At 33.7% G+C, this 20,474-nt stretch overlaps 1 protein-coding gene across 7 annotated transcripts in view; it reads left to right on the forward strand.

The window, feature by feature from the left end:
* The window catches only part of LOC145284908 (transient receptor potential cation channel subfamily M member-like 2), a 297,757-nt gene extending 283,253 nt beyond the window's left edge, over positions 1–14,504 (forward strand). For all 7 annotated transcript variants that reach the window (XM_080133985.1, XM_080133987.1, XM_080133990.1 and 4 more), the window contains 3 exons: positions 9,321–9,450; positions 10,790–10,961; positions 13,180–14,504. In XM_080133985.1, the coding sequence (XP_079990111.1) occupies positions 9,321–9,450; positions 10,790–10,961; positions 13,180–13,248 (371 nt within the window). In that variant the 3' untranslated portion in view covers positions 13,249–14,504. The remainder of the gene's footprint in view (positions 1–9,320; positions 9,451–10,789; positions 10,962–13,179) is intronic.
* Positions 14,505–20,474: the final 5,970 nt, after the last annotated feature.

Raw genomic sequence — 20,474 nt, forward strand, 5'->3', positions numbered from 1 at the left:
AATTGAGGGTAATGCAAAGGAAGCCTAAGAATCTTATTCAATTGGAGGATTATTGTCAGGAAGAGTGGGCTAAAATTACTACTGAAGAGTGCAACAACTTGGTTGTAAACTATGAAAAGCGACTGAGGAAGGTAATCAAGGCCAAAGGCTATACAATTGATTATTAAATAAATCGTGCCAATAATTTTGAACAAGGGTTTTTTGCAATTATGTTTGTTGTTCCTTTGTTATTTATTTTTTCTAAAATCCGATTGCTGCATCGGAAAGGCCAGTTAAAAATACATAATATACTTTGTTATTTTCTTTAATTTAATCCCTTTTTTAGAATTTATTAGACAAAATTTAACTTTTATTTTACCGTGCCAATAAATATGATCATCACTGTATATATATGTATATGTATATATATATATATATATGTATATATATATATGTATATATATATATATGTATACATATATATATATATATGTATATATATGTATATATATATATATATATATAATATATATATATATAATATATATGTATATATATATATATAATATAGAGAGTAGAAAACGCATTGTGGATGCGTTATCGGCAGCTCCTGTTACTCTCGCTTCTTCTTATTTGTCCCTCAGTCCTCATTTTTAAATGAGTGATTTTTCTGACAAAGGGAGAAGAAAAAGCTGTTTTCTAGGTTGGCAGTATTTTTGCGCGAACAGTTGGCAGAGTTGGTGGAAATTTTCTGTTTCTATGTCTATCCTTGTAGCCATGTCACTAGTAAGGGTGCTGGAGGTAAACGTTTTGTCTGGGCTGACGTTATCCGCCTGATAGTCAGGGACCCGAACCTTGGATTAACCACTAAGGAGGCTGTCCTATCAGCAGGTGCAAAGTACTGGGGCTGCTGTATTGCCATTTGGTGAATGGAATCTGGACCATGCAGTAGCTTCTGGTGGGGCCTCTCGATGCCATACTAGTGGGTAATTGTTACGGCTTTACTTTATCATGTGGTACAAAAAAAAAAAAAAATTCTTCGTTTCTTTTTCTCTCTTAGTTTCCCCTCTCTGTCCTGCTCTAAGTAAATCTGTCGACCTAGTCCACAAATTCCAAAATTTCATCATGACAAGTTTCAAGAAAAAATACACGATTAAACCCGGTTCTCCAACTTCCAACGTAGACCCCTACTACCATGTCTCCTTCTCCAACATCAGGGGTCTACGTTCTAACCTTCCAGAGGTTGAAACCCAATTACAGGAGACTAAACCAGACCTTTTATTTTTAAGTGAAACTGGCATTGGACAGGCTATTTCCCTTGATGAGTTTGCAATTACAGGATACTCTAACTTAACTTCTAAATCTGACCCCCAAGATCGCCATGGGCATGGAATATGTGCCTATATTAAAGATAGCTTTCCATGTGGGAGGGACATCTCCAGGGAAGATCCTAACTTACCCTATATGTGCTTCCGGGTTGCTTTAGCTCACACTACTGCATTTATATTTACTCTCTATCGCCCCCACAACAGCGGAGTTACTATCTTTCAAAGCATATCTGAGAAAATTGACCAAGTCCTTTCTACTTATCCTTCAGCTAACATTCACGTATGTGGAGACTTCAATGTTCACAACGTCGAATGGTTGACCTACTCAAACAAGACCGATGATGAGGGGAGGTTCTGTCATGATTTCTCCATTGCCTATGACCTCACTCAGATTGTTCAGGAACCTACCCGTGTGCCCGATAATGACGGCCAGTATGCGAGCCTACTAGACCTTTTTCTCACAACTTGCCCTGAACTATGTTCAGTTTCTGTTCTGTCGCCTCTTGGATCTTCCGACCACTCTGTTGTATCAATTAAGATAAAAATGAAATGTAATAAGTCCCCAGACGTACCTCTTCATCGTACAGTATATCGATACACTAAGGCTGACTGGGATAGCTTCCGTACATGTATATCTGATCTACCTCTGCAGTCCATGTTTAAAAAGGATGTGTCCTCTATAGTATTAGACCTAACTGAATGGTTAATTGTAGGTATTGACCATTTCATACCCTCTAAAAAGTTTCAGCAAAAACCTAACAGCCAGCCATGGTTCTCTCCAGAATGTGCTGCTGCCATTGCGCACAGAAATCACTTTTTCCACTGCTTCAAACGTAATAGATGTATGGAAACTAAAGCCATTTTCAGGACTGCCAGCAACCATTGTAAGAAAGTAATAAGGAACGCAAGAGAGTTGTATGCTCAATCTGTTAAGTCCAAAGTAGCTGAGCAGAGGCTTGGTTCCCACCAGTTTTGGCAAATAGCAAACAGAATCCTGAACAGAAGCGTGTGCTCCATCCCAACTATTATCAATGGATCTGAGGTAATCTCGTCAGCATCAGACAAAGCCAAACTCTTTGTCAAGAACTTTGCAGCTAATTCTACCCTTTGCGACCAAGACCGCCAACCCCCAATATTTCCTCTTGTATCAGAAAACACGCTATGTGATATACGTATATCTGTACGTGATGTTGCCAAGCTAATCAAAAACCTTGATTCCAGTAAAGCAACTGGCCCTGATGGTATTCCAATTATAGTACTCAAAAAACTTCAACCTGAACTAGCGCCCATACTTACAAAACTGTTTAAACGTTGTCTTAAGGAGAATAGTTTCCCATCTCCCTGGAAAATCTCATCAGTATGCCCTGTATTTAAGAATTCAGGTGATCGCTCATCCCCCTCTCAGTACAGGCCAATAAGTCTCCTGTGCGTCATGAGTAAGTTGCTAGAATCTGTATTAAATACAGAAGTAATCAAACATCTCAACAAAAATAACCTTCTTAGTGACACTCAATATGGTTTCCGTTCTGCTAGATCTACAGCAGATGTCCTTACAGTTATATCGCATAGGATTAGCAAATCTCTCGACGGTGGCAATCTTTCTAGGGCAATTGCTCTTGACATATCTAAAGCCTTTGATAGGGTATGGCATAAAGGTTTACTTCATAAGATCGCTAGCTATGGTATAGCTGGAAAAGTCTTCTCAATTATTAAATCATTTCTTTCTGATAGGTTCATAAGAGTAGTAGTTGAGGGGCAAAAATCAGAAGCTCACAGTATTAATGCCGGTGTCCCTCAGGGATCCATCCTGGGCCCAACTCTTTTCCTGATCTACATTAATGATCTTCCAAATCATATCCTTACATCATTTGTAGACATTTATGCTGACGACACTACCATTTATGGTACCACATCTAAGACAGTAAACGAGCAAGTTCTCTCCAATTCTCTCTCCTCTGATCTTGAGCACGTAGTACAATGGGGAAAGGAGTGGCTGGTTACTTTTAATGCATCTAAAACCAAGCTTCTCTCTTTACATCATCAACATTCTAATCCACATTTGTCATCAATTGAAATGAATGGCTCTCGTCTTCAGGAGGCCTCAAGTTTTGACAAGCTTCTGGGCTTGACCATTACTCCTGATCTTAAATGGAACACGTATATCAAATCTGTTGCCAAGGCCGCTGGAAAAATGGTGGGATCTTTCTATCGATCCAGTAGATATCTCACTGCTGATGCTATTCTCTATCTATATAAGAGCCAGGTACGTCCAAGGATGGAATACTGTTGCCACATCTGGGCAGGAGCTGCTAGAAAGAACTTGTCCTGCCTTGATAGAGTTCAAAATAGACTTCGTAGCCTCGTAGGAGATGTCCTTTTCTCCTCCTTGCAACCTCTATCTCACAGAAGAGATGTTGCGAGTTTGTCTCTGATGTATCGTTATTTTCATGGAAAGTGTTCAACTGAGCTTCAATCTATGGTCCCCCCTCGCCAAACTTTCACAAGAAACACTCGTCTAGCTGTAAACACTATCAATAACTTCCCCCACTCTTTATCTGTGCCTAAACCTAAACGTAGATTCCATGAACAAAGCTTCTTTCTTAGAACTGCACGCCTGTGGAATTGTCTTCCGTTTTCCTGCTTTCCGGCTGACTACAATATGGTTTTGTTCAAGTCTAAAGTAAATAAGTTCTTGATGAGCCGTTCCATATAAGTTATTAAATTTACCAAATTTTCATTACTAATGATTACTATATTGACCAACTTCTACTGTACACTCTTTAACCCTTATCCTTGAGTGGCCTCTGGGCCTTGATAATGTGGTGATGCCTTTGTAAAAAAAAAAAAAAAAAAAAAAAAAAATATATATAATATATATATATATATATATATATATATATATATATATATATATATATATATATTATATAAACTAGCATAATGATATTAGCTTAGAAATAAAAATGTATTAGATATATGTAGGTCATTGTATCAAAACTTTATTTTTATCTTTATCATTTTATTACAGAGTGGAACGATAAGATTTTTGCTCTAAAGAAAACAACACTACAGCTTTATTTGAAAACTTTTATTCAAAAAATCATTTAATTATGTAGTTGACATCTAGTTAATGTAATCACCTTCAGCCTCAATCACTGCCTCGATACGGGTCCAGAACTGGGAGCAAGCCTTTTCCACAACTGCCGGCAGGAGCTCGGTGAATACTTGGCAGATGACGGCGATCAGGTTTGCTTTGGTGTTGTGGGAGATCATGTTCATGTTCTCGACATATGACCAAACGAAGTAGTCCAATGGGTTCAGTTTGGGGGAGGGCCAGTGAGAGCAGGGTACAAAGTCGTATCACTCCTTCTGAAAACAAGTCTGCGTCTTTTTGGACTCGTGGGTCAGAGCCAAGTCCTGCTGCTACACCCAAGACCTGCCAGCAGCCACTTGATTGCACCAGGGGATCACCACACTCTTCAGCACATCCAGGTACACTTTGGTGTTGACTTTCAAGCTGACTTTGAAGATGTGAGGTGGCATGATGTGGCCCTCACTTGAAATCACACCAAAGACCATAACCGTGGCTGAATACTTTGTTGAACTGTCCTGATTTACATTTTGAGGGTGCTGGTAATGGTCCTGTTATCATAACTTGGATCAATAGAAAGCATGAGTTGTACAGCGGTGCATCTCTGATCTTGCTTGTTTTTTTTTTGTTTTTTTTTACACGGTGGTCACCACTTATCAAGGCCCGGAAGCCACTCAGGGACAAGGGTTATTGTAGGTACAGTACTTTAATGTGGAAATTTAATAAAGTGTCTACTTAAGGGGGCGGTTCATCAGGAATTTGAGGAATTTGTTTACGTTGGACTTGAAAACATCCAGGTTGTAGTCAGGTGGGAAGCAGACAGACGGAACAGAGTTCCACAGGCGTGCACTTCTAAGAAAGAAGCTTTGTTCATGGAATCTACGTTTTTATTTAGGCACAGATAAAGAGTGGGGAAAATTTTTGACAGTAGATTCAGCTAGACTGGTGTTTTTCATAAAAGATTGACGAGGGGGGACCAGAGATTGGAGTTCAGACGAGCACCTGCCATGGAAATAATGATAAAATAAAGATAGGCTTGTAACGTCTCTTCTGTGGGAGAGAGGTTGCAGAGAAGAGAAAAGGGCATTCCCCACTAAGCCATGAAGTCTATTTTGTACTCTGTCAAGGCAGGATAGGCTATTTTAGCAGCTCCTGCCCAGATATGGCAGCAGTATTCCATCCTTGGACGTACTTGGCTTTTATATAGATAGAGAATTGCATCAGTAGTGAGATATCTTCTGGAGTGGTAGAAGGATCCCACTATCTTTCCAGTGACCTTGGCAACAGACTTGATGTATGTGTTCCATTTCAGATCAGGAATAAAGGTCAAGCCCAGAAGCTTGTCAAAACATGGGGCTTCTCCTAGACGAGAGCCATCCATTTCAATTGATGCCAGATGAGGATCAGAGCGTTGATGATGTAAAGATAGGAGTTTGGTTTTAGATGCATTGAAGGTAACCAGCCACGTCTTCCCCCACTGAACCACGTGCTCGAGATCAGAGGAGAGAGACTCAGAGAGAACTTTGTCATTTACAGCCTCATGATAGAAGGCCCCTATCACTCTTGGGATTTGTATACAACTGGCCAACTAGTAGATAGTGTGCAACAAAAAAAGAAAACTCGTTTTTATCAAACAGAAACGGAATCATGTTGTCTTTTCTAGGGCGACAATTTTATCGCACCACAATATATATATATATATATATATATATATATATATATATATATATATATATATACTACTACTACTACTTATGTATACAATATATATATTAGTGTTGTAACGATAAATCGAAATTGGAAAAATCAAGACTTTTTGCCAATTTTCCAATGCCAAAAGCGATTCCTTCAATTATCTTTTAAATATGATTGAGTTTGAAACGAAATCTCTCGGTGGTGACGGCCTGGCATCAGTGGGACTTGGTCGGTCTGTACCACTTAGATTGGAGGAGTGTATAGGAAATCTGTCTGTGATTTGTGGAGAGAAAGGCAGTCATCTTTCTACTTTGGACTAGGAGTATTTTAAGGTGGGTGGAGAGAGAGGAGTGAAGAAAGGGAGAAAAAAGATATGGGAGGTAAGACTGAGCAAAGAAGAGGGACACACACACACACACACACACACACACACACTAAAAAGGAAATCTAAATATTAATTTACTTGTCAGTACTTCTAGTAACACAAAAAAAACATCATTATCGCAAACATTCTATAATGAGAAACGAATTACCTCCCTTTATAATCGCTCTTTATCAGTTAAAAATCATTAAAATAATTTCCTCTCCAAAAATTATATATTGAATTTTCATTGAAAAAAAAATGTAAATTTTTTAAATCAATTCTTTTTAGCTTTAAATGATTAAAAAAGAATTTACTAAAAATTGTTTTAAATTCGTCGTTATTTGTTTTATTTTATTTTTTTATTATTCGTTTTATTTAGAATCTGTTTTAAAAAATTTTCAACTACTGTGGAATTTCCACGGGTCCTGCTAGTAATAATGAATGCTACAAGAAAAAAGAATCGTGTTTTAACAAAACTAGCATTTATTTCACATAAGATGGGAAACATATTTTTCAAAGAGAATTTTAATCTGTTCATGCATTTACCTTTATAATGTAAAGATACAAAATGATTCAGTGTAGATAATAAAACCCGTACAACAGGGGAGCGTCCAATGTCGAATATGTGCAAGAGGAATATGTCGAAAAAAACAATTCAAAAACAATTCATTATTGAAGATCAAAAAGTCATTGTGAAAATAGCATCGGTTCTGGTTCCCCCGGAAGAATTACATGGCAGACCCCCCCCCCCAAAAAAAAAAACTCTGTAAAATTTGTGTTATTCTTTTACTTTTTTTTTATTTTATTCTTTTTCACTCCAAACAAGGTATGTTGCCACCTGGAGCATAAGGGAGTACTATTTGGAATCGTGTCTAACAGGGGAATATGGGGAGGGGAGAAGCGAGTTGTCTGTTCACATTACATTTAAACTGCAGCAGGTTATTATATTCAGGGAAGCAGGAGGAAAGTCCGTTCACCTTTGAGTTTGTGACGACAGAAAGAGGAAGAAAGAATTAACTAGCTGATGTCGTGTTCGTTTTAAGAAGTGATTATTCGGAGAAAGAAACAAAAATTGATACTTGTTTTGTTTTGTTTGTTTTTTTTTTGTTTTTTTTTTATATCTGAAATGAGATTACTTTGAAGGTAACACCAGGCTATTAGGTGACCATGAGACCAGGAATGCCGAATCAAGCTGTCAAATTCCTATTGATTAACTTTCTGGATTTCGTCACCTTTTTATAGTCTTGTAAAATTTACACCGGATCGCGACTAATTTCATACCTTTTTTTTTATAACCAGCAAATTCACATAAAGATTGAAAAGTAACACCTTCGTATTTCAATGGCGTTGCTTTTGATTTTTTATTTATTTATTTATTTATTTATTTTTTTTTTTTTACTCTTTCTCACCCCAAAAAAGGCATAAATAAATGGGCAGAATCCATTCTAACATTTAATAACAATTTCGTTATGTTCGTTAGTAGGTGTGAAGAAAAGTAGAGGTAAAGTTTATGTGTATGGACGTAGACAAAAGATTAGAGACAATCCTGTAGGAAAATAAAGTTCATGTGTTTACTGCATTGAAGTCCAGATCCGATGATAACCATGCTGAATTGTCTCCTCGTCTATAGTCGAACCCAGGGCCACAAGCCCATGTGGGTTCTGTTGCATTCCAAGAGATTAGTTTTGGGAGGGGGGGGGGGTCGAGTCATGTGGAGTTGTTGTCACTAATGTACCCTGGCCAAAAAGAGACTTTCTGTGGGATTTAACCTCTTCATGTACTTTGTTATGTGGTCAACTCACTTGAGAGTTAGCCCCTGAGTGGACAAGCCAAAAAGGAAGTTGACTATTACAACCAATCATTAGTTTATAAAGCAAAGATATTCAAAATCTCAAGATGTGAGTATATGCTGCTCCTGCTGCTACACATATTGCCACTTGGATGCTACAATTTAGGATCATGTCTAACAGGTGACCGGGGGGAGGGTGAGCAACGAGATATCTGTTCACATTACATTTATACTTCTGTAGGCTAGTAAACTCATGGAAACAGAAAACATGGAGGGAATTCCAAAGTCTAGAAATCCCAGCGAAGAAATTATTAGAGTAAAAGGTTTCCCATCATCTAGGGACCTCAACAGTAAAGGGGTGGGATTTTGTTGCTTGTCAGGTTAGTCAAGGAAGTTCATCAGAGCACATTCTATTAAAGTATTTATAAAACAGTCACAGAGATGCGACATTCTGGTGCTGGGACAGAGGTTAGAGCTTGGCAGATAGTGCAGCATCTATTAGATTTAAGACCTTTTTTGGTCAATGTAACTTCCGATATTCTTTATGTTTATCTTATCAAACTCAGGAATCTTTCTGTCAAACTGCAATCTGTACGGAATCTCCAACAGAACCCTTTGTTTAATCCATAGGGATAGCATGTTCTTGTTCTGTCACCCATGATGGGATGGAAGTCTGAAGTAATTTGCAATTGTATTTTGAGTGTTGCACTGAGGATTGGACCTTCAGCCTTCAGAAGAGTGTAAATTACAACTGAATTTTACCAAGTACTTTATCCACTATGCAACGGGTCCTTGTTGGATTTCAATCCCATCATGAATGATAGAATGACAGCATGCTGCATCCTTGGATTAAATATAAAAAAAAAACTCTGTTCGAAATTCTGTGCAAATTCCTGAGTTTGACAGAAAGATTCCAAAATTTGACAAGATACACCTGAAGAAAATTGAAGGTTACAATAACCGAAACGTTGTCAAAATAACATTCAAGATGAAATAATCTAAATAATACGAATTATCAATCCTCATCTAAAAAATTCAGAAACCAAATAATTTTTTTTTTTTCTTTGCTTTCAGAAAAGAAACTTCCACAAATGGAGAAGCAATTGATGCACTGGGAAGATGAAATGGTCGATTGTTATTTGATGAATAAAGAAAAATCTGAGAATAACAGCATGGAAGGAAAAGTGTTCATGACATCTGACAGGTAAGCCACCGATTGACGTTAGGGTTCAATTATAATCGAACTGGAAGGATACCCGTTGCTGCATGGGTAAAATTAATGCTCTGAACAGAACAGTTTTGCGTCACTTTTATGTCCCCTTATGAAAATTAAAATCAAAATATAATGATATTAAACTTTATGTCTAGATTTCTTATTCAAATTATGGTTAAAGTCTGTTAAATGATTGTGATTATAGAAAATACTTCAAATTATAGATTTAAGCTTAAAGGTCTTAAGAAATAGAAATTAAAGGATTTTTGCTTAATTGGTGTCTAATGACGATGGATCAAATCCAATGCAAATCTGAAATATTTCAATTGTTAAATGGGAGTTTGTGCCAATATTATACCTCCTATTGTATTCCGAAGAAACTAAAATTTTGAGAATATTTATTAATTGATGTCTAATACCTAGTATTAGAAGGCTATCACAATGAAAATATGTCGGTTTTGAGAAAAAAAAGTAATTTTTTATGTAGTAAATCTTACTTATTTACTCCAAATTTCTACCAAATTTGTGTGACCGTGTTCCATAATAAGACCTCTTTATGAAATGATGGTTGATTCAAATCTTAAAGCTGCATGGACCGATAATGTTGTTTTATGGTCATACTGCAGTAAATATTCACATGGTCCACAGCAAATGGGAAGAAAATAAAATTTTAAGAAATATTTATCTTTTGATCTTCCATCTATCAAGCTTTCCATGCATACTTTCAATAAAAAGAACAACTTTTCAAAGAATTCTTTATTCAATTTCTGTAATTTTTTTTTTTTTTTTTTTTACACAGTGATCACCACTTATCAAGGCCCGGAAGCCACTCAGGGATAAGGGTTATTGCAAGTACATTACGTTAGTGTGGAGATTTGATGAAGTGTTTAATTAAGGGGCGGTTCATTAGGAATTTGTTAACATTGGACTTGAAGACATCCAAGTTGTAGGAAGCAGGCAGACGGAACAGAGTTCCACAGGCGTGCAGTTCTAAGAAAATGTAATAGACTAATAAATAAAATCTACAATTAACAAATCTCTCATCATCCATTATTTCATTTCTAATCGTTTTTTTTTTTACATTTTCATATACTGCTCATCAATTTTTGTTTTGTTTAAAAGTATCATAGTCAGAAGAGATAACATCCTTTCTATCACATATCCTCTTGCTGCTACCAGATTCACCAGATTCCAATATTTTGAAAGGTACATAAATTTTATCTACATCGCCTTTTTGTTTTATAAAGCTGAGTTGAATGTGCAAACTATGCAAAAAATATTCTAGATGGCAGATAATCATTCCTTTTTTATTTTATTTTTTTCATTTCAGGTCTGAACAAATAATGATGAAGCTAGAGGAACTCCAGCATCAGCAGCAACATCTCTGCTCTGCACCAAATCTTCTTGCAACTCAGTCATCATCGACAACTCAAACAGATCAAAATTTAATAGCTGAGGTCAAACAAATTGTAACAAAACTGGAAAATCGAGTTGAAACACAAGTAAGTTCCATCTTTAATGAATCATCATCATCATCATGTTAAATTTAATGCCTGTTTTACATGCTTGCCTGCATTTACCTCTAGGTTCTCCCTTTCAGACATGGTCCAAAAATATCGCAAATCCAATAGATTCCACACTGTCAGCCAAGGTCCAACCTTTATCCCATCTCCCCAATGTCACATCCCTGTGCCTGCTTTACAAGTACTTCAATGGAATGTGTTCTGATGACCCTATTGCACTTGCATCCCCCCCCCAACGACGAACCCAACAAATAGCAAAATCTCACCCTTTTACTAGATGCCAAAAAGCCCATTACTTTAATAGTTTTTCTTCTCTTGAATTGGTAGACTTTAGAATCCTCCCGTTTCCTTGACTGTATTAAACTGCAAAAGTTTAAATGTAATGTAAACAGATATCTCGCTGCTCAACTCCCCACAACCCCCTGTTAGGCACGATCACAAATAGTAGCCCTTTACATTTCAAATAGCAATATACCTTGTTTGGAGTGAAAAAGAAAAATGCTGGCTTATGTTGTCAATTCTGAACTAACCTATCTCTGAACAAGTCATAATCATCCATTCTTTCAATGTGACCAAACCAACAAAGTCTCCTGTTCAAGCATACATACCCCTACATCTAGAGAAGATAAGAGTAGGCTAGTAATCCATTTTGCTTGCCACAAATCTTCCAATAGATCATTTTCCTTGTTTAACTCAAAACCCATACTTTTCAGATCTGGTTTTTCAAGATAGCAAAAAAAAAAAAAAAAAAAAAAAAAAAAAAAAAAAAAAATACCACGATCCCATAACTTTAGTTCTGACAAGTCTTTCAACCATAAATTTATTTTGCATTTTTGGCATCTCTTATTTTTTTTAATCAATAATTTCATTTGAAGACATGGGGATCAACAATGCATAGTGACTAGTAGTTTAGATTTTTCAGATCAGAAAACTACTGATCACCATGCATTGTTGATCCGATGTCTTCAAATTTATATCTAAATAAGCTTTATATAAGAAATGATTAATGATAGTTCCAAGTTGAATAAACTTTATTTGATCATCTAATCAATAAGGAAAAAGAAAAACTCTTTAGACTATGGTATTTCAAAGCTTAATGTTTCTCATCAGAAGAGAAGAGAAAGGTTATATATATATATATATATATATATATATATATATATATATATATACATACACCCCCAGGGTCTTTGAGTCTTTGACAGACTATGAATACCCACGAAGGGGTGCTCGCGTGTGAAATTTTTTGTGGCAGGAAGTGCGCAATCTCCAACCACACCTCTCCCGAGTCAATTTATATATATATATATATATATATATATATAAACTAACATAAGAATATTAACCTAGTAATAAAAATATATTAGATATATAGGTCGTTGTATAAAGATTTTTTAATATTTTTATTTTTATCACTTTCTTAAATACGTTTTATGAAATCAAATTTGCAAGAAATAGCAAAGTGAAACAAGTCATGAGAATAGACAAGTGGAATCGATCTACTAGTGTTGGGATGATTAATCGGAATTGGAAATTGGAAAAATCGGAACCGTGGGGGTGGGGGTGGAATCGGTAAAATTTGTGCATATTTACTGATGACAAAACAATCCTTTAAAAGTTTTTTTTTTTTTTGATGTTTTTTTAGACATTCTTTCACCGCTGGTAGTAATGATAAAGTGATAAATATTTATTGATTTTTAAAACTAAAATCGATAGATCATCACCCACAAGTGTTTTTTTTTTTTGTTTTTTTTTTTGTGTGTTTGAAAAAATATCTGCAAATGTAACGTGTTTTTACAGTAAATGGGAAAATAACAACTCTATAGTTAAATATTTACTGGTTTATAAAGAATTAGAATCGGTAATTGTATCGGAACTGAGAAAAATATTGGAATCGTCTCATCAGTACTATTTAAAGCGCCCTGGGATAAACACCAAGACATACTGTCTTGGTGTTTATCTCAGGCGCTTTAAACCTGGATATAGTAGTCATCATCATGGCTTTCTCTTGCAAGTTGTTCCATGAAGCAAAAAAATAGACAGAGAATGCTTCCTTTTTTTCTGTTGAGTTGAGAGTGACAGTGGAATGTCTTTTAATAGTGCCCGTGAAGACCAATAAAATTCACTAAAGGGACTTCTTAATCACGTAGTTTAGAGAGGAATTCGTTTACAATTTACTTTTTTTCTTTCTTTGCAGATGAAAGAGATTAAAGATATGCTCCAAATGTCGATGGCTATACACGCAGAAACGAAGGCCGAAAAATAATGGAAACAAATTTGCTTTCTCTGTCGCCCCCTCCCCCTTCACCTGCCAAATCCTGTTATAATATCATCTGTGCATATTATTAGAAATAACACTATACATTAATAGGATTGGCTATCGATACATGCGGTTTTACAAAAACGTTTGAAATATGGCTGGTTGCTTTAAAGAATCCTGCCTGTAATCAAACTTCACTCGATTGTCTGAAAATATTTGTTTTTTTTTTATTGTTTAATTAAAAACATTTTCCGACCATCGATTGAATAACTTTGTATTCGTTAACTTAATGGACAGGATTTCAAATCCAATTATTTGTGCTATAAAATATTATGATCTCATATACATAATAATTAACCATCCTGGCTATTTCCCCTCCACAAAAAAAAAACATATTAATATTTATTTATACAGACGTTTTCAGGTTTCGCTACACTGGCTTGACAATGTTTCGACCTGTAGTTACTGATAACTAAGATTTCATCAGGTAAAAAATATTTAATTGCTACCCCTTTTCTTTCTCCACTTTGTTAAGACTCTAATGAAATCTTAATTATTACTAACTACAGATCGAAACATTGTCAAGTCAGTGTAGTGAAGCCTGTACATGTCTGTACGAATAAATATTAATATAAATAGCGCTATTTGTTATTGAGCACTATTTTATAAACCTGGTGGATATTCTTTGGATTTTATCCTTCATTTACATTTTTATCGTAGACTAGTAGTATGTATGTGATGATAATTTTAAAAATAATAATAATCAAACATAATGGAAAATAAAAAAAGAAACCAAACATTGTTTACATATTCATCAACATTTCATCTTTATTTCAAGACTTCCTCAAAATGACTTACCGTATATTTCGGCGTATAAGACGACCCTTAAAATTAAAAAAATCATCTTTAAAAATCAATATTTCATAAAATACCGAGTGTTGCAATCTTTAGCCTAAGCCAAACAAACATGGTTTCGTGATTTAGCAGTCGTCTTATACAACGGATATATGATAAATTTATGAAAATTTGTTCCAATTTTGTATCTCGTCTTATCTGACGATCGCCTTATATGCCGAAATATACAGTATTTAAAGAGAAGTATAGAAGTCAGTATTTGAAAACATGTGACGTGAAAAGAACCTGAAACAGATCCAGACTATTTCACAGCATATTTGCAAATTAGTGTGAAACAAAATAATAATATTCCCCAACTCTATAAACGCACAACAGTTTTGAATTCTAATTTTTTTTTTCAAACAAAACAAACAAGAAAAAGAAAGAAAAAAAAAGAATATTCTTTTCATGTTTATTTGACTTCTATGTTTTTCTTCAAATAAGTCATCTTGAGAAAGTCTTGGAATGAAGAAAAAACGTTGATGCATATTTAAACAATTTTTGATTTTCTCAAATATAAACTTTTATAACACAATTTCAATAGCTCAATAGTATAAGTCTAGAGCTATAAATGTATTTATATTATATAAACTACCTTGAATTTAGAGAACAAACTTTTACAAATTCACTCAAAATAAAAAATTTTTTATTATTTTCCATTCAGAGCATACAATTGTTTTGGCCTACCACCAAGATATTTATATAATTTATAAAAAATAAATATTTTTTGCTTTACCAAGAAAGATAAATGAATGATACATTATAAATGTCTTGATGGTAAGCCTGAACAATTATATGCTCTGAATAGAAAATAAAAGATGATTATTTTGCGGGGGGGGGGGGGTATAAGAGTTTGTTCCCAGCATTCAAGATTGTTCATATGTGTGTAAGGGAGTAAATATAAAATGAAAATTTCAAATAAACTGGTAAATTAGTTTATGGAATAGTGGATATGCAAGTCAACATGCTAGTAGAGATAAGGACACAAACTCATCATTAAACTGAGATGTTTCGTTTTTAAAATTTTAAGACGAGAATTCGCTATTCATCTTATTTGGATTCATGAGACTTGTTCTCATCTTGAGTGTAATTTTCACAAACGTTCTGGTCGATATAACCTCCAACCTTTTTCAAGTGTATCTTGTTGAACTCGGGAAAGTTTTTGTCGAATTCAGGAATTTCAAACAGAACCCTTTATTTACTTCACAGGGGTAGCATGCTCTCTTTCCACCAACCATGACTGGACAGAGGTCCTAAGTAATTTATAATTGTATTTTTCGGTTGCTTGAGAATTGAACCTTCTACCTTCAGGAGAATATCACTTTTAAAATTGATTTTTCCGAGTACTATAATCACTATGCCATGGATCCTTGCGGACAGTTCTAGTACAAATTTTGAGAGCCTTAAACCTATTTTTAGTTCTAGTTGTCAATATCACTATTTTATAACTAATTATTACTCATATATATATATATATATATTATTGTTTATTTATTGTGCACTTTATAAATTATCTAGATAGAGATAATATATACAGTGCACAATAAATAAACAATGATATATATATTGTGCGGATGACCGAAAAATACAATTGCAAACTACTTAGGACCTCTATCCAGTCATGGCAGATGGAACAAGAGCATACTACCCCCGTGAAGTAAATAAAGGGTTCTGTTCGAAATTCTGTCCAAATTTCTGAGTTTGACAGAACATTTCCAAGTTTGACATGATACACTTGAAGGTCAAGGATTACAATGACCGAAACGTTGTGAAAATGACACTCAAGAGGAGAACAGGAATCTGATGTATCCAAAAAATACAACCATATTCATTTGGTAAAATGAGCTTTATTAAACAGAACTCAACATTTTTTATACAGTAAAGCTTGGAAGAAATAATGATGTGTGTCTGTGTCCTTATTTCTACTAGTGTGTTGCCTTGCTTATCCACTATTGCAGAAATTAATTCTCCATGTATATATATATATATATATATATATATATATATTGGTTGCCTATTTAAGCACCATGTTTTTATTCAAACATTATTATATAGTACTGTCACTGTAAAATTCTTTTTTTTCTGCTTTCCATGTTATCCTTTTTGTTTTTCTGGTAAAATGGATCTGTATCTTTTTGTTCTATTTCTTTGAGAGTTATTTTGACTTAAAAATCAGCAGTAGACATAAAAAAAATCACTTTTTAATGACTGGAAGAATCCAGTTGAAAGTACTCGCAAAAAAAAAAAATGGATGAAAAAGACACATATGGATCTACAGGCAGCAATTTAACAGAAACGCAAGAAGGATCATAGGAAAATAAAAATAACGTTTGAATGAAAACATGCTGATATATACATAAGAAATTTTTCTATAAAGTGCCAAGGTACTAATAAAATGATCAAGCATTATATAAATACATTTTTAGTAAAACATAAAATTTTAAATGATTAAAAAGAAAAAAGTCCGTCAAGAATTTTCAAAAATTTTAATCACTTAATTTTCTTTTTATAAACTCTGTTAATTTGGAGTCGACAAAAACACAAGGTAAAAAAAAATCAGAAAATATTTATAAAAATAAAAAATAAAAGCGCACAAAAAATACTTTGACATAAAAACTTGTAAAAACGACATGTTAGAGAAATTAAAGTAGAAAACGAAAACAGCTGAAACCAATATTGGCAAATGCAAGGTTGGCTTTTGTTGCAGAAAGACACGAGGGCTTAGATGAGTAGGGCCATTTTATACAGAGCTCAAAAACGCTTTTTTGATATTTAAAAAAAATGAAGAGTAGAGAAGGACTAAAGGGATATAATCTACTGGGATTGGTATCCCCAAATAGTCCATTGACAAGAACACACATACAGTGAAGTCTCTTATGGAATGTTGTATATAAGAATAAAAATGTAAATAAGCGATAAAATCAATTCAAAACTCCAAAATTCATTTAAATATTAGAAATCATTATAAAATATGAAAACGAATGCAAAAATGGCGACTATAATGATACAGAGGGAGTTAGAAAGACAATGGAGATGTTAATTTTTTAATCATAAATGAACAAAAAAGCTTAAAAACTTCAGATAAGAAAATTTAAAATTAAACTAACCACATGATTTTTTATTTGCATAAAAGCATTAAATATATATATCCAAATAAAAAAATAAGCGAATATAAATTCATACGGATAAAAACATTGCAAGATTAAGAAAAAAAATACAGTTGTCCCTCTCTATCCATGGAGAAGTGGAAATAGTTTCAGGAGTAAGGTTTAATGTCTGTGCAGATTTTTAGGGTTTTTTTATGAACGTTGTAAATAAAACTTTAACCTGTCTGTTTTAAGGTATAAATCAAACCTTTTAGGTCATTTAATGTCTGTTGTAAACAACTCATTGTATATGTTCAATTGAACCCAAGTTGCTTTCTTACCCATCGCAGGATGTGGGAGTGAGGTCGTACAGAATGCTTAGAATATGAAATTGAATACAAGTTCTGCCTCATCTAACTACAGTGCAATAGCACAGTCTATTATTAGATGAACCTGCAATGTGAAATATTATTTCAGAGGATTTGCAGAAAGCACTACAATTAACCAGCGTAGATGTTATTCTAATATTCAAATGGTTGCACTGATACGGTCATGTGCAACATTCAACCTCTTGGATGAACTGTTGTAGAAGCATGGATGTCTTACATACTTTTCTTACAGGAAAGTTGGTTGGCTAAAAAAAGTTTTGGAAACAAAGTGATTGAACAAGACTGTAAGGAATGGAATTTGGAGATAGTTGACTCGCTGAACCATGTGGACTGAAAAGTGAGCCTGCAAAATTATAACAAAATTGTCTGACTTTCGGACAAAAGTGATACTAACCAATCAAAGAGTCTATAAGATTCGAACAACAGTATCCATTAAGCCAATCCAGAATCCTTCCCCTTTTCCCGTCCTTCCTCACAGGATGGTAGAGTCAATGTAAATAGTTTAAACTATTTTTGATCTTATCCAAAACATCAAAACTAAACAATTGTGATTGTGTAAAAATAAGCAAAATCATTTCAGTTGGAAATCTATATTTGAGAGTGGAGTGGGGGTGGGAGGATAAACTTTCAAAAAAAAAAAAAAAAAAAATTCTTTTTTTTACATGAAGAAAAAATTCTGATATTAAAAAATTTATATTTTTACCAATTTGTCAGCGTTTATTTCTATGTTCATTCTTTCATTTATTTTTGTTGTGTGTTTTTTTACAAAGAATATTTTAAGTTATTTCAGCATTGTTAATGAAGAGAATGTATTAAGTTGAATAATTAATAATAATAATTAATAATAATAAACACATTAAGAAGACGATTTATATCCACATCATATTGCCAAAAATGCACTGAAATTATTTTAGTTTTTAATTATTTAATAATAGGCCGCCCAACATTGCCCGGTCGTAAAATACATTTAAATATATTTTGATTAATGCAGATTTTATATTTATTATTATGTTATATTGGACTCAATATATAGTAATAATTTAAAAATTAAAAAAGAAAATGACTCATGCGCCACCACAGAGAATCGAAACCAAAACGTTTAGCTTACAATTTATTTTTTTCCTTTGACGTTAATGCCCGACCTATGAAGACATGTTTGCTACAAGGTTAAAAATTAAAATATAAACCAATAGCTAGTTCATTACGTATGCATATTCGTAATGCCGTCATTCGACCTTCGCCTGGCAAATTCTTTATACCAATTTTCCCCAGGTAAAACCCAAATATAAAGTTTTGCATGGGTTTGAATACCCTATGTATGAAGTTTTATGCCTGAAGACCAAAAATAGCTGCTAAAGGGTAAAAATTGAACAAAAAAATTGAAACTTGGCAGGCACAAGTCGACCAAACTTGTTACTTCTGTGCATGTGCAAATATACATTTATAGCTTTAGCAACGTTATTTTCTTAAGTTTTTATATGCATATAGACTTAGCTCAGATGGTAACAAATAATGCTGGAGAGCTACATATTTTGGTTTCAATTCTAGCTGATGGCATTAAAGTCATTCTTTAAAAACTTTTTAAAATCACTACTATATATTGGGTATAATATAATAATGTATAGATGATTGGCTTTATAATAATAAATACAAAATCTGAAGTTATGATTAAAATATCATATGTAAGTGTATTTTATAAATGGTCAACACCGAGCGGACTGCTAGTATGTATGGATATATATATATATATAGATATATATATTGTACTAGCTGTGAGTATAGGTTCAAATTTCAGATTGATATTTATATACAGAGCTCGATGATGTCCGGGTTTATTATAATAATTTAATATATTATGTTTATTTTTTTCTTTTTAAATCGTTCGTGGTTTCACACCTTTGAATGAGCTTTAAGCAACTGAAATGCTGTGATTTACTTCCACAAGTAAATAATTCTCAGGAATGTGTTTTGCTCATTTAAAGACTGCTGAAAGGTGTGAAACCACTAATCATATCCAATGTAAAAAATAAACGTGTAACATGCTTAAAGCATGCATATTTTATATTTCTCATGCGTTTGTGGTTATGTATTTTTACAAAGTAAAAACTATTCAAAGTCTCTCAAAATAACTCAATAAATAAGATGAGAAAAACTGAAGCCTTGGCTGTCAGACTGACGCTTTCTTATGAGTTTATATATAATTATATTTCTCTTAGTCTGTTTGTCAGGCTGTCCATTCCACTTTTTCTTAAACTACTGAGCCAATCCAGCTGAAATTTTGTTTGGAACTTTACTATGACAAACGTACAGCAAACTGAACATTATTGTATCCATTCAAATTTAATTAGAGATTATTCAAGACATTGCTCAAGACATTTTCGGAACTACTGGGTTGATCTAGTTGAAATTTTGTATGGAGCTTTGCTATGACAGCAAACTAAATATTCTGTAATTTGGTATGGAGCTTTGCTATGACAGCAAACTAAATATTTTGGTATTTGTTCGGTGCACAGTTAGGGATTAGTAGGGATTGGTATTTAATGCAAAAAATGAGTATAAATTTAACCATATTCAACCATCAATCTTACATGAAGTACTTTTTACTAAATTAGTGGGTTATAACTTTTACCCATTTTTAATGTTCAAAAAAATCTAGTGCAAATATATATATGTGTGTGTGAGTTTGTGTATGTGAAATTTCTTAGTATTACATTAAATAGTATTAATACTAATAGTATTAATACTATTAATACTAATAGTATTAATACTATTTACTAATAGTATTAATGTTGTTAATAACTTCAAAATAATGCACTAGTTTGTTACGTCTGTTTTGTTTGCAAACACTTGTGAGTTTTTGTTT

This window comes from Euprymna scolopes, chromosome 9, assembly GCF_053919585.1.
Source record: "Euprymna scolopes isolate OS-2025 chromosome 9, ASM5391958v1, whole genome shotgun sequence".
NCBI classification, from domain to species: domain Eukaryota; kingdom Metazoa; phylum Mollusca; class Cephalopoda; order Sepiida; family Sepiolidae; genus Euprymna; species Euprymna scolopes.